This window comes from Cupressus sempervirens, chromosome 4 (genome assembly GCF_028749045.1).
Source record: "Cupressus sempervirens isolate cs-2001-9-10 chromosome 4, ASM2874904v1, whole genome shotgun sequence".
Lineage (NCBI taxonomy): Eukaryota > Viridiplantae > Streptophyta > Pinopsida > Cupressales > Cupressaceae > Cupressus > Cupressus sempervirens.
The window spans coordinates 851,814,002-851,828,171 of record NC_143121.1 but is presented as its reverse complement, the minus strand read 5'-3'; the positions used below and the strand labels follow the sequence as shown (position 1 = coordinate 851,828,171).

At 39.3% G+C, this 14,170-nt stretch overlaps 1 protein-coding gene across 2 annotated transcripts in view; it reads left to right on the top strand.

Annotated features, from left to right (window-relative positions):
* Positions 1-14,170, top strand: part of LOC149564051 (DNA topoisomerase 6 subunit B-like) — a 111,093-nt gene that overhangs the window by 5,688 nt on the left and 91,235 nt on the right. For both annotated transcript variants that reach the window (XM_089827150.1, XM_089827149.1), the window contains one exon: positions 2,190-2,327. In XM_089827150.1, coding sequence (XP_089683276.1) covers positions 2,190-2,327 — 138 coding nt within the window. The remainder of the gene's footprint in view (positions 1-2,189; positions 2,328-14,170) is intronic.

Below are 14,170 nucleotides of genomic sequence, written 5' to 3'. Positions count from 1 at the left end.
CAATTGCTAACCTCAACGCCCATTCTGACAATGTGTTTGCCACCTCATTTCCCAATTGTTTAATGGGAGTGATTTTAAATTCCTTAATTTTTTTTAATTCCTATTGAATAATATGGATCTGTTTTTTCAAATGCCAAGCCTGCATTGCCCCTACCATTATCACCTCCTCAACTATTAAGGAATCTCCCTCCACATGTAGTTTTTGAATTCCCATTCTCCTTCCAAGCTTAGCAGCTTGTAAAGCTGTCAAAGCTTCTACCACATTATTCCAATCTCAAAATATTAGCTCTGCTTTCTCTGGCCACACACCCTATTACACTAGCTCTTGGATTACCTTTCGAGGCCCCATCGAATTTTAATTTTAATGCACCCTTCCTCTGGTTGTTTCCAACTGATCACATCATTCTGCTCCAATGCTGGAATAACCCAACTCTGTCCCTTAATCGGGCTGCAAAAGCTTCTTAGTTGTTATCGAGCTTGATCTTGTCCAGCTCTCTATCTTCAGGAGTCTACGAGACTTTGGGACCACACTTTGCAGATTCACTCCCCATTGAGATGGCCCACAGATCGGCCCATCACCTCCTTTTTCTTGGTGGTCTCTTGTGGTCGGGTTGTCAAGCGATCGCTTGGACCCTCTTCTTCTGGTCACACCCGTTCTGTGAGGAGTTACATGCAGCAGTGGTCTTGCAGTAGCTCTCAGAGGCGACATAGGACCTCTCGGTCTGTGCCTTATCCGTTGGTAGTTGGCCTCTTCTCTGTGGTAGGGGACAGCTAGTATGTGGCTTGCTGTCGCTCTTGCCTCCTGTTGTAGTTCTTTTCTTTTTGTTTTGCTTTCCCAGGACACTGTTTGGTGCACCTGCTGTTTGCTGGTCCCTTTTGTTGTATCTTGGCAGTTCCTTAGACGCTTGTGGTCTCTTGTTGGACATTAATAAATTTATCTTATCTTTATCTACAATTTTTAACTTGTGAAGTTTAACAAAAGAGGGCAAAAAGGTAATTAAAATTTTGCGAAAAATCACAACAAACTCAGTGACAGCAATAATATAGAATCATAGTAGCTGGAAGCTTGTTTGTCCCTCCTTTGGCATGCGTATGTGTAGCCAATTTGAAAACATATATAATACAGCCTGGATACATGTCGAATATTGTACCTATGTGTGCCCAAAAAAACTTGATTTCCAACCATGTCAAATACTATGTGATTTGATTTTTTAAAAAATTGACGTAATCTAATTAAAAAAAATCATTAATGCAAGTTTTAAAGAAAAAATTGGTATAAACAAAACCTACACCAAATGAGAAAGACAAATAAAATGTTTTTCTATTTTCAGTGGCTCATGTCTTTGGGTTGTCTTCCAATGCAGCTCTACTATTTTTGCATTTTGTGAAGTGTTAAATTGACTTTATATAATTTATGTAGCATTTATGTTTCTATATTGCTCTTGAAGTAATATAAAACCCCTCTAATAACTTAGGAAATTGGGTGTGTGTATGTGTTTTTTATTAATGTCATATCCATCTGTTTTATAATCCAATATGTATCCATAATTGTATCCGTTATCTGTATCCAAGCTTTGAATAGAATGTATCAGGGGTGTCTGGAATATCATCATTTTGATCAAAAAGTCTGAGTTTGCCTCAAACTCTGTGTCAAAGACAGATGAAAGTGTTTAAAATGTTCAAGGTAGTAAATCATCTTATAAACGGGGATCATTGTCTTAATTCTAAACTTTCATGCTGTTATCTTTTTAAAAATCTGTCCACATGTTTGGAAAAGTAATTTTTTAATTCTAACCCTAGTAATTGCGCTGAAATGAAGTCAGTATCTTTCTTTATGCTCTTATGGGAAGTTTCTCTGATGATCATGAACTTAAGGGTAATTTTTTTCAGTTGGATTCCATTGAGAGTGGACACCCATGAAATTTTAGGCTAGTTTAAGCAAACAAATTGAAATGCTGACATATTGATTTGGAAGAGTCATTTTCATGGAGATACATTTACTTTTCATTAGAATATTTGACTGCTAATTTTGTTATGTACTCCTTTTCAACAATTCTGCTGGACTCGACTATGTAGATTTATTCAGTTTAGTTTCAATATGGATCGATCTATTGTAGTGAAAATGTTCTTGCAGATTTGCTGACCTTTGGTCTGACAAGAGTTTTACATCTGTTGAAAATATAATATAGAAACGGCTAGCCAAAGAAGCCCGCGAACAAGAGAAGCTGGCAAAGAGAATTGCACTTGGTAAAAAGTCAAAAGAGATGCCTGCTGGTAAGGGTGTCAAAGGTCGTAGTGAAACGTCATTTTTCAGGGTGACATGCAAGGTGAGTAACTTCATTGTTTCAATAGTTTTTGTAAAAGTTACTTGAAAAGATGGGAATCTATGCAACATGTCACATGTGTGAAAACTTTATGGCCTGAAATGCATTCATTGATGTGAACATTGATTGACATAGGTTTTAACTTTTAAGCATGTTGAATATGCACAAAATTCAATGGTCATATTTTTTCCTTAACGAACATCTAGCAGCTCTTGCATTAGCGGTTTGCAGGATCTTCTTAAATGGTTGTATATGTTTGCCTTGAGCCAGCCATTTGCATTTTGTTAAGCGTCTGCAGTTACTTGACAGCTTCTGTTTTCAGAGATTCAGTTTTGCTGTATCTTTCATATCGATGCATTATTTTTACTTTTTTAAAGTTGTGATGTAAATTTGATCTGGTATTGAGATCCGAGAAGGTATTCGATGGGGTATTGACACAATAAGAGGACAGAGAAAGAGTTCGAGTTGCGGAGTTAAAGTTTTATTTCTATTATTCTGAAAGGAATAATACAAGGGCCAGTTGGACAGTGAGTTCGGTGGTCTTGCCCCTAAAGCTGTTTGGACAGTGGGCTCATCTACCTTCTACAACTCCTAACAGGGTTGGAATCTCTTAATAGGGATTCAAAGTGTCTTAATAGGGACTGATATGTACTGAATGTATTTAATTGGCTCCTAATAGAGTCCATCCTCTTGCAAGGAACATTTATATTAGTGCATCATTTTGTGGGTACCATCCCCACGGGGGTTTTCCTTTTCATCAAGGGTTTCCTTAGTTAACATATCTGGTGTTATTGTGTACGTGTATCTTCTTATGGTTGCTGCTTATATTGTTCACTTGTTTAAGGTTTAATAAGGTTGATAAAAGTTATATTGATTTGATAACTGATCCACCCCCCCTCCCCCTTCCCCACCCCCCTTCTCAGTTATCTTGGTGGGCTTTATAGTGTAATAGGGTCCGGGTATCCGGGTACGCGTACCCAAGCAACCTTGCTAAATAGTAACTCTTTCAAAGACTTAAGTGACAAAATCAAGTATCACAATAAAAATATTTAAAACTCACCAAGACCAAACTTGGAAAATGTTGCATTGAAATCTAAAGAGATAGAAGCCAAGGCCAGTCTTAAAAATAACACTTGTTGAAAATAGGCGTCTACCAAAAAATAGAGATGCTCCCCAAAAGTCTTGAAATAGAAGATGCTACACATTGAAGTTGAGAGGAGATTGAAGGTGTGACAGGATGGCAAAAATAGCCGTTGCTATAAATAGCAACTGCTAAAAATTGTATGCCAGACAAAAATCTGAACTGATCAATCTGTTCCCAAACTATCACCTACTAAAGATAGTAAATTACAAAAAATATCAAGCCCCGAACAAGTTTGAAATCACTGCAGAAAGCATCATTCATCTCTGTTAATCTGTTTGACTTTGAACACATTGGCGACATCAAAACACAACTCTGATCTTGTTGACACTAATCCAAAAAGCCAATATCAACTGCATTGCTAAATGGTTTCTCAACCTTGCATTTGCGTACAGTTTTATATATAGTAAGTTTACAGTGAGCACAAGCTCATTCAACTTTTTCTCTAAAGTTACAAACTGGCTAGATGATCATGTTGGTAAATCGTCATTGTAAGATCATGTCTAGATTTGAAGATATTAAAGTTTTTGTCTTTTAAAGTGTGAGGGAAAGTTTCAAAGTCAAATTTGCAGGCCATTAGAGGCTTCAAAATGGTCCGAAGGTGTTCATTAGTGTTGTATCAAGTTATAACTTGATAGAGCATCTCACGAGTGTATGACACTTAAAACGATTTGTCAATCAAACACCTGGTTTAAAAGTTATGGCCTCCAAAATCTTGATCTCTTGAAATAGGAAATATAAAATGTGTTGGACACATAAATGGGCTGTAAAAAGGAGCTATATGTGTTGGTGAGCATTTTGACACATCACAGGGCATCTTGTATTGTATATAAGATGAGCGCCACTTTTCGGGTGGTTTTAGCTCATGGTTTTGTAGTATCGTTTGACAATTTTATGTATTGTATCTCCTATGTATTAGATGCATGAGATGGAGGTTGTGTTAGAGTTTTATAATTGCTAAGTTACCCCTGGATCTCTAGGTGTGAGACTCTTGTGAGAAGTTTTCTCAACAATTCTATTGTATTTTATTGATTTCTTGAATAATATATTGGATGGCATGCATGCTATTTATGATTTTTCAACTAAGATTCTGTAATTATGGTAAAGATTTGAAAAGGTTTTTGCATAACTCTCCTCTCAAGGTTAGCATAGGAAGTTGCTTTGCTGCTTTTATTTTATTACGATAATAGATTATAGTCTATAATTTTATTATGATAATAGATTATAGTCTATCATTAGTTAATGGTAAACTATTGTATATATTTAGTTAGCTTTAGTTAGCTGTAGCTTTTTTAGCTTCCTTTCAGCTAGAATAGAATGTTTCTATTCTTTACGATCATTTACTAAGGAAATATCATTCCATTCTTTTGTATGTAATGACCTCTCGGTCTTTGTTAAGAACAAGCAAGTATTTACTGATTACTTTGTAATATGGTATCAGAGCTAATACTTCAAATTTTTCGGAAATTTTATAATTTCATTCGAAATTATCTGCTCTAAATTTTCGAAATTATTTCCGATTTTTTTCTCATGCCATCTAGGGTTTCAATTTGTTTGATCTTGGTTAGGGCTATTACGAGGTAATTGGTAAATACTTGCTTGTTATTAACAGAGACCGAAAGGTCAATTTATACAAAAGAATGAGACGATGTTTCCTTAGGAAACGATCGTAAAGAATAGAAACATTCTATTCCAGAGAAAGCAAAAAAACGAAAGCAAACTAAAGCTAAAGATATTTACAAGATAACCATTAACTAATAATAGACGTCTTATCTATTATTGTAATACCCTCCCTTAATGGTTAATCTATCTAACACACCAAGCTGTCCTCTGAATTTGACAAACTTATCAGGACCAAGAGGCTTGGTGAGAATGTCTGCAGTCTGATCTGTGGTAGGAACATACTGCAGATCTATAGTCCCGTCTTCAACCACCTGTCGTATGTAATGACAATGAACATCCACATGCTTGGTTCATTCATGGAAGACTGGATTCCGTGCTAACTTGATAACGCCTTCGTTATCAACAAACAGATAGTCGGTCCTGCTGGTGACATCTGCATATCCCCAAGCATCCGACGAAGCCAGACAACTTCACATCCTGCCTTAACAGTCCCTCTGTATTCAGCCTCTGTAGAAGAGAGAGAAACTGCTTGCTGCTTCTTGCTGGTCCATGTGACTGCACCGGATCCCAAACTGAACACATATCCAGATGTTGACTTTTTATCATCAACAGAGCCTGCCCAATCTGAATCTGTGAACCCACTAAGTTTAGGATTAGAACTCCGAGAATACAGAAGTCCATAATCAGAAGTGCCCTTCACATAACAAAGCACACGCTTTGCTGCCATCCAATGATCAGCCTTAGGAGCTGTCAGAAAGCGTGAAATATAGCTGATTGCGAAGCTGATATCAGGCCTAGTAGCAGATAGGTAGATGAGGCTGCCTACTAGTTGCCTATACGTAGTATCATCAACGGAAGGAGAATCAGACTTGGCTGATAACTTGAGACCTTTCTCCATAGGTGTAGATGCAGGTTTGCAATCTTGCATTCGGAATTTGTCTAACAAGGCCCTGGCATATTTGGACTGAGAGATGAATATACCAGAAGACTGTTGCCAAACTTCAACACCTAAGCAATAATGCATGAGCCCAAGGTCAGTCATATCAAAAGACTGGCATAAGTGTTGTTTGATTCCCTGAATCAAAGATGCCGAACTGCTAGTGATGATCAGATCATCCACATAGATAACCAGAAGGATGATGTCACTGTCAGTAGTCTTGATGTACAGATTTGAGTCTGAAGAACTCCTCTTGAAGCCTTGATCACTGAGGTACGTATCAATCTTGATGTACCATGCCCGAGAGGCCTGCTTCAAACCATAGAGAGCTTTTACCAATCTGAGAACCTGATGGTCTTTACCAGCAACCTTGAAACCAGGAGGCTGCGTCATGTAGACCTCTTCATGGAGATCACCATTCAGGAAAGCACTCTTTACGTCCATCTGATGGACCTTCCAACCAAACTGTGCTGCCATGGCTAGGACTAATCTGATGGTGCTCATCTTTGCAGTAGGAGCAAAGGTCTCCTCATAATCAATGCCCTGACGCTGAGAAAAGCCCTTTGCCACTAAACGAGCTTTGTACTTATCCAAAGTACCATCTGATTTGTATTTGATTTTGTAGACCCATTTGCAGCTAATGGGTTTCTTCCCTGGGGGAAGGTCAGAAAGGACCCAAGTGTTGTTCTTCAGTAGGCTCTGGTGTTCAGATTGCATGGCCTGTTCCCACTCTGGAACTCCTTTAGCCTCGGAATATGTTTGAGGTTCAAACACACTGTGAATGTGGGCCATAAGAGCAAAGTTAACAGAATCTGTAGTTTTGCTCTTTTTCCGAGCAGTTCTCCCATCAACGAGCTCATCATCATGAAGATCAGCAAGTGTCTTAGCCCACCACTTAGGCCGGAGAGGAGAATGACCAACAGTAGTACTAGGAGATGCTTGATCAGCAGGATCCTGATCAGAAGAATCTGGATCAAACTCAGGTGAAGCATCTTCAAAACGAGGTGATCTTGCAGGAGAAGCCGGAGGTGTCTGTACAGGTATCACTGGCAGGATTGGAGCTGGAGGAGCTACTGGAGCCCTCTCATCAGGTGGACCTAATGGAAGCCAAACTCCCAAATCATGAACTTGCATAGGCTGGTCTGCTGGATCAGGAACAAGAGAAACAGGCATGAATGGTCCTCGCTGCTCATCAAAGACTACATCGCGGCTGTATATGAGACAAGATGTCTCAACATCAATAAGGCAGTAGGCTTTGTGAAGACTGCTATATCCAGCAAGCATCAGTTTCTGACTCTTGGCATCCAACTTGGTGCGTGAAGCATCAGGGATCCAAACAAAAGCAAGAGAGCCAAAAACCTTCAGGTGACTGATTTTGGGCTTGCGACCTGACCAGGCCTCTTCCGGAGTTTTACCTTTGACCGCCACTGTGGGTGACCGGTTCAACAGATAAACTGCAGTGTTAACTGCTTCTGCCCAAAAACGCTTCGGAACATGTCTGTGTTCGAGCATGGAACGAGCCATCTCGGTGATTGTCCTGTTCTGACGTTCAACTACACTGTTCTGTTGTGGCGTGTGGGGTGTGGTGAACTGGTGTTGGATGCCATGTGTATCCAAGAAGCTGGAGAAAGCATTAGAACAAAATTCCCCCCCATTGTCTGATCTAAGAGTAATAATAGATTTCCCAGACTCTTTTTCAACTAAGGGTTTAAACTTCTGAAATATAGTAAATGCATCGGATTTCTTTTTAAGGAAATACACCCACATTTTTCTACTGAAATCATCTACAAACAACAGAAAATACCTGTACCCAAGAACAGAAGGAGTGGCCATAGGGTTGCAGATATCAGCATGAACAAGCTGAAGTACTTGAGAAGCTCGCCAAGAATCGCCACTGGGGAAAGGTGTGCGATGTTGCTTCCCAGTCTGACATGCGTCACAAACTCCAAGGTGTTGGGTTTGAATCTCTGGCAAACCAAGAACAAGCTCATCCCGAGCAAGTTGTGAGAGATAATGCACATTTAAGTGCCCATATCGCTGATGCCAAAGTGTGCTGATGGAAGATCGCCGAGCAGCCATAGCTAAGTCTTGAGAATCACCAGAATCAGTAAGTTTGAAAAGACCATGATCCTCAAGACCAACTGCAATAGTAGACTTAGTTGCCCGATTAGTGATGGTGCACTGATGTGAACTGAAGGTGACTGCCAAGTGTGGAAAATGTCGCAGCAACTGACTGACCGAGAGTAGATTTAGTTCCATCCCTGGAACGTAGTACACATCAAGGAATATGAGCTTCCTCCCAACAGACTGAATTTGAATGTTGCTTTTACCAACAACCGTGTACTCTTCTCCACCACCAAAGATAACAAAATCTGAATAAGGCTGGTAGTCAGTAAACCAGTCTCTGCGGTGAGTGAAATGTCGAGAGGCACCTGAATCAATGTACCAGGCAGATGATTGCACATGATCTGCGGGTCTTTTAGCCATGAAGGCGTAAAAGATAGATTCCGCCTGCTCAGTATGCTCTGCACTGTTCGCTTTGGGTTGCGAACCTGATTGCTTAGACTGGGCAGCTAAGCGTTTCCGACATGCAACCTTCATGTGACCATACTTTTGGTAGTAGTTGCATTGAATGTTCTTCTTTTTGGTACCATCAGATGCTGGAGCAGAAGACTTCTGCTGAGATGGTTGCTGAAACTTGCCCTTATCCTTCTGAAAGGATTTCGCAACAAAGGCTTGCTCAGTGGAGGTGGAACTGGAGCTGCTACCGAACTGTTGTTTCCACCGATCTTGCTGAAGCAGCAGGGTGTAGAGATCAGTGAACTTTAGATCAACACCAGTAGATGTGATGTTGAGAGTCTTGATAAAATGCTCATAGGAATTTGGTAAACTCCGAAGAGTGATTACCACAATATCCTCTTCCTCCATCTTGCGACCGATGACAAGTAACTGATCACGGATTTCCTGAATCCGATTCAGGTGTGCCTGGAGTGAAGTGCGCTCATCCATGACAATAGAAAACAGAGTGTTTTTTAGAAAGAAGGCTCTGCTCTTGTCGGAAGTCTCATGAAGACCTTTGAGATGTGTCCAGATTTCGGCCGCTGTCTTGCCGGATGGAATCTGAGAAAGCTGGTCATCAGCTACGGAGAGTTTGAGAAGCATTACTGCCTCTCGATTGTTCAGATCCCATGTATCTTGATCAGGACCCGGAGAAGTCGGACGCTGCTTAACACCCAGAACAAGTTGATCGGTGTTTCGATATTCGAAGATTGCGATGATGCGCTGCTTCCAGGTTCCATAATTGCGACCATTGAATTTGGAATTATTTTCGAGCAGAATATTTGTCAGAGATGCCATGGCACGTTTTTCAATGAAAAACTGTGAAAATCTGTGAAGGCACATTCTTCGAGGCAAAAATACGGAAGACCCAGAAGAATCAGAGAATGACCCAGAAGAGAGCTCGAAAAACCCAAAAGGAATTTGCTGTCGTTTTTTGAATCAGCTGGCTCGAAAATCGAGGCACCCAGAAAAAACGGACGACAACCCAGTTGAGCTCTCGAAAAACCCACCAAGAATCTACAAACAAAAAATTTTTTTGACCCCAAAAATTAGGGTTTCGAGCAAAATAGCAGTCGGTGGCCAAAAAGGTCAAAAACAGCAAAAATGGTGTTTTGCAGGGCAAAAAATGGCCGATTTGGATAAATGAACACCCAAAAAAGGAAGATATGCTGGCAAAGAGGGTCGTGAATGCTTCAGTAGTGATCTTCGGCGTTCGAAATAGTCGTTTTCTGCATATATTTGTTCAGATTTGCGCTGCCATGTGACGTGATTGCATGAGGAGACAAGGTCGCCAATGGAGAAAGGATGCTTGCAGGCCGCAAATCTCAAAAAAAAAAACCAGGAAAAGAAATCCGCGATTTCAAAAAAAAACGCCCAGAAAAATATCCGCAGGTCTGCCAGAAAAAATCCGCGATTTAAAAAAAATCTTAGACAAAAAACTATTCTGAAAATCTTAGGGTTTTTAGATTAGGAAGCAAGGTTCACATAATAGTTTCGAAAATTGGCTCTGATAATTTCAGAAAAAAAATTATAATTTTCGAAAAAATTAAGAAAGATGCTCTGATACCATATTACGAGGTAATTGGTAAATACTTGCCTGTTATTAACAGAGACCGAAAGGTCAATTTATACAAAAGAATGAGACGATGTTTCCTTAGGAAACGATCGTAAAGAATAGAAACATTCTATTCCAAAGAAAGCAAAAAAACGAAAGCAAACTAAAGCTAAAGATATTTACAAGATAACCATTAACTAATAATAGACGTCTTATCTATTATTGTAATAAGGGCTTACAGGTTTGAAAATCTCGATTTTTTTTTCCAGCTTAAAATCACGACCATTTGCAAATTGCGAATTTTTTTGGATGTTCGTTTGCAAATCACCCATATTCCACGCATTTCTTTGGGTGTTTCTCTGCTAATCACAATTGTAACAACCTTGAAGTTGCTAGCGTGATCACAGAGAAACGTGGGCAAGTAGGGCCGTTTGTCACATTTTTGGCTATCGTTTGATTCCACACACACACTTCAGACACCATTTTTGGTGTCGTTTTTGCTCCCCTAAGCCATAGACAACCTCAGATCAGCTGTTTGTTACCACAGATCGTCATTTTTCTGCAACTTCGACCGTTCATGGCTACCTACTAGGGTTTTCTCTGAAACCCTAGTTTTTGACCTCGATTTTTTTCTTCTAATTATAGATTCTTGGTGGGTTTTTTGAGAGTTCAACTAGGTTGTCGTCCATTTTTCTGGGTGCCTCGATTTTTTTGCCTCAATTTTCAAACTAGCGGATCCAAAAAACAACATTTTCCTTTTGGTTTTTCGAGGTCTCTTTTGTGTCACTCCAAATTTTCTCGGTCTTCCATTTTTTGCCTGGAAAAATGTGCCTTCACAGATTTTCACATTTTTGATGTGCCGTGACATCTCTGACAAACATTTTGCTTGAGCACAACTCCAAATTCAATAGTCAAAATTATGGCACTTAGAAGCAGCGGATCATTGCAACTTTTGAATATCAGAACACCAAACAACTTGTTCTGGGTGTTAGAAGCATCTGACTGCTTCTGGGCCTGATCAGGATACATGGGATCTGAATAATCGAGAGGCAGTGATGCTTCTCAAGTTATTTGTGGTTGATGATCAACTCTCTCAAACTCCATCCGGCAAGATAGTTGCCGAGATCTGGACACATCTCAAAGGTCTTCATGAGACTTCTGACAAAAAGCAGAGCTTTCTTTTTGAAGAACATTGTGTTTTCTGTTGTCATGGATGAACAGACCTTGCTCCAGCCACACCTGAATAGGATTAAGGAAATTTGTTATCATTTGCTTGCCATCGGTCGCAAGATGGAGGAAGAGGACATTGTGGTTATCACTCTTCGGAGATTAGCAAAGTCCTATGAGCATTTTATCGAGACTCTCAACATCACGTCTTCTGGTGTTGATCTGAAGTTCACTGATCTCTACACACTTTTGCTTCAACACGATCGGTGGAAACAACAGTTTGGTAGCAACTCTAGCTCTACCTCCAAAGAGAAAGCCTTCGTTGTTAAATCCTTTCAGAAGGATAAAGGTAAGTTTTAACAACCATCTAAGCAGAAGTCTTCTACTTCAGCATCAGATGGTTCTTGGAAGAAGAACATTCAATGCAATTATTGCTACAAATTTGGACACATGAAGGTTGAATGTCGTAAAAGCTTAGCTACACAATCTAAGAAATTAGGTTCACAGCCCAAAGCAAACAGTGTAGAGCACACTGAGCAGACGAAATCTGCCTTTTACGCCTTCATGGCTAAAAGACCTGCAGATTATGTGAAATAGTCTGCCTGGTACATTGATTTAGGTGCCTCTCGTCATTTCACTCACCGTAGAGATTGATGTGCTGACTACTAGCCTTATTTAGATTCTGTTATTTTTGGTGGTGGAGAAGAGTACATTGTTATTGGCAAAGGAAACATTCAGATTCAGTCAGCTGGTAGGAATCTCATTTTCCTTGATGTGTACTATGTTCCAAGGATGGAACTAAATCTACTCTCAGTCAGTCAGTTACTGCGACATTCTTCACTCTTGGATGTCACCTTCAGTTCACATCAGCACACCATCACTGATTGGGTGACTCAGTCTACTGCTGCAGTGGGTCTTGAGGATCATGGTCTTTTTAGACTTACCGATTCTGGTGATTCTCAAGACTTAGCTATGGCTGCTTGGCGGTCTTCTGTTAGCACACTTTGGCATCAACGATACAAGCACTTAAATGTGCATTATCTCTCACAGTTTGCTCAGGGTGAGCTTGTTCTTGGATTGCCAAAGATTCAGATTCAACAGCTTGGAGTTTGTGATGCATGCCAGGTTGGGAAGCAACATCATACACCTTTCACAAGTGGCGCTTCATGGCGAGCTTCTCAGGTTCTTCAGCTTGTTCATACCGATATCTGCGGCCCTATGGCCACTCCTTTTGCTCTTGGGTCTAAGTATTTTCTATTGTTGATGAATTCAGTAGAAAAAATGTGGGTGTATTTCCTTAAAAAGAAATCAGATGCATTTCCTGTATTTTAGAAGTTTAAACCTCTAGTTGAAAAAGAGTTTGGGAAATCTATTATTACTCTTAGATCAAACAATGGGGGGAATTTTGTTCTAATGTTTTCTCTAGCTTCTTGGATACTCATGGCATCAAATGCCAGTTAACCACACCCCATACACCACAATAGAACAATGTAGTTGAACGACAGAACAAAACAATCACCAAGATGGTTCAATTCATGCTCAAACACAGGCATGTTTTGAAGAAGTTTTGGGCAGAAGCTGTCAACACTGCAGTTTATCTTTTGAACTGGTCACCCATAGTGGCGGTCAAAGGTAAAACTTCGGAAGAGGCATGGTCAGGTTAAATACGTCAAGGTGAGACGTGGGAAGGCATATGTAATGTCCCTTATCAAGTTCTTTCATAATTTAATTGCAATTACTTAATTGAGCTTTTGCAGGTCCAATTTGATATATCTCCTTTTCTCTTGTATATGTTCTTGTATATGTTTTTGGTGATTGATATTCTAATATACCTTGATATGTGAAGAGATGTGTCTTTTCATTATATTATTTGTTAACATTAATTTATTAAAATGTTGTTATTTATTATTTTTAATTAATAATTTTATTAATATTAATACAATTCACTTTATATTATGATTATTAATGTTTTATCATTTTATATAATAATATTAAATTCGCATATTTTCATAGTAAACGACAAAACCCCATACAAGGCAAAATATCTCCCCTCCCACCAATGAGAGAGAAGAGAGACCAAGTAACCCCCCTCAATGTAGCATATATACTAATGGAAGTGTTGATGAGTGTTTTATGACTACACCAACATAGGATAAAGTGCCAAAGACACTTTATCCTCTCTTGAACAAAGTCACGACATAGGCTAAGATTGTGGAGAAGATCATAGAGGCGACTCCAAGGTTCCTACTTCATACGTGCGACTTAAGTGTGGATATGAGCTCATTTCGCTTGATGTATGATAGTTACTACAAGGGGACTTATGTTAGCTTCTTTGTGGAGGATCTATTGATTGCTTAAATTCAAATGATTTGTCAATTGAGCTCTTCAAACTAATCCTAACAACGGATTTAAAAAATTGCAAATAGGATGAGGGCTTAGAGATGTAAGCTACTCTTAATTCTACTCCTAATGCAAGTCAATGTTGAAGTTGTGCTAAGATCAAATTGGTCCTTGCTTTTCCAAATCAACTACGCTAAGGAGGGTGCAATCTTCAATGGATGCGAGTATACTTTTCAATTTACCTATGTTCATCAAAACCGTAAGCTATGTAAATTAGTGAAGGTTAAGCAATTGAAGTGAAATGTTGGCAATGAGGTTTAGACCAACCTTACGTTGTTGCTTACAATAAAAAAAGTGTCAAAAGATAAGAACACTAGTTTCACCATGATTTCAACAATAGCAATATCTTTCATCTTCTATCTAACTGTAATGACCCTCCTCAAATCTGCTTTCAAAAATGCTGATAAAAGCTCAAGGAATTTCATCAAACAATTCACATGCAAGGGACATATGACTGATACAGT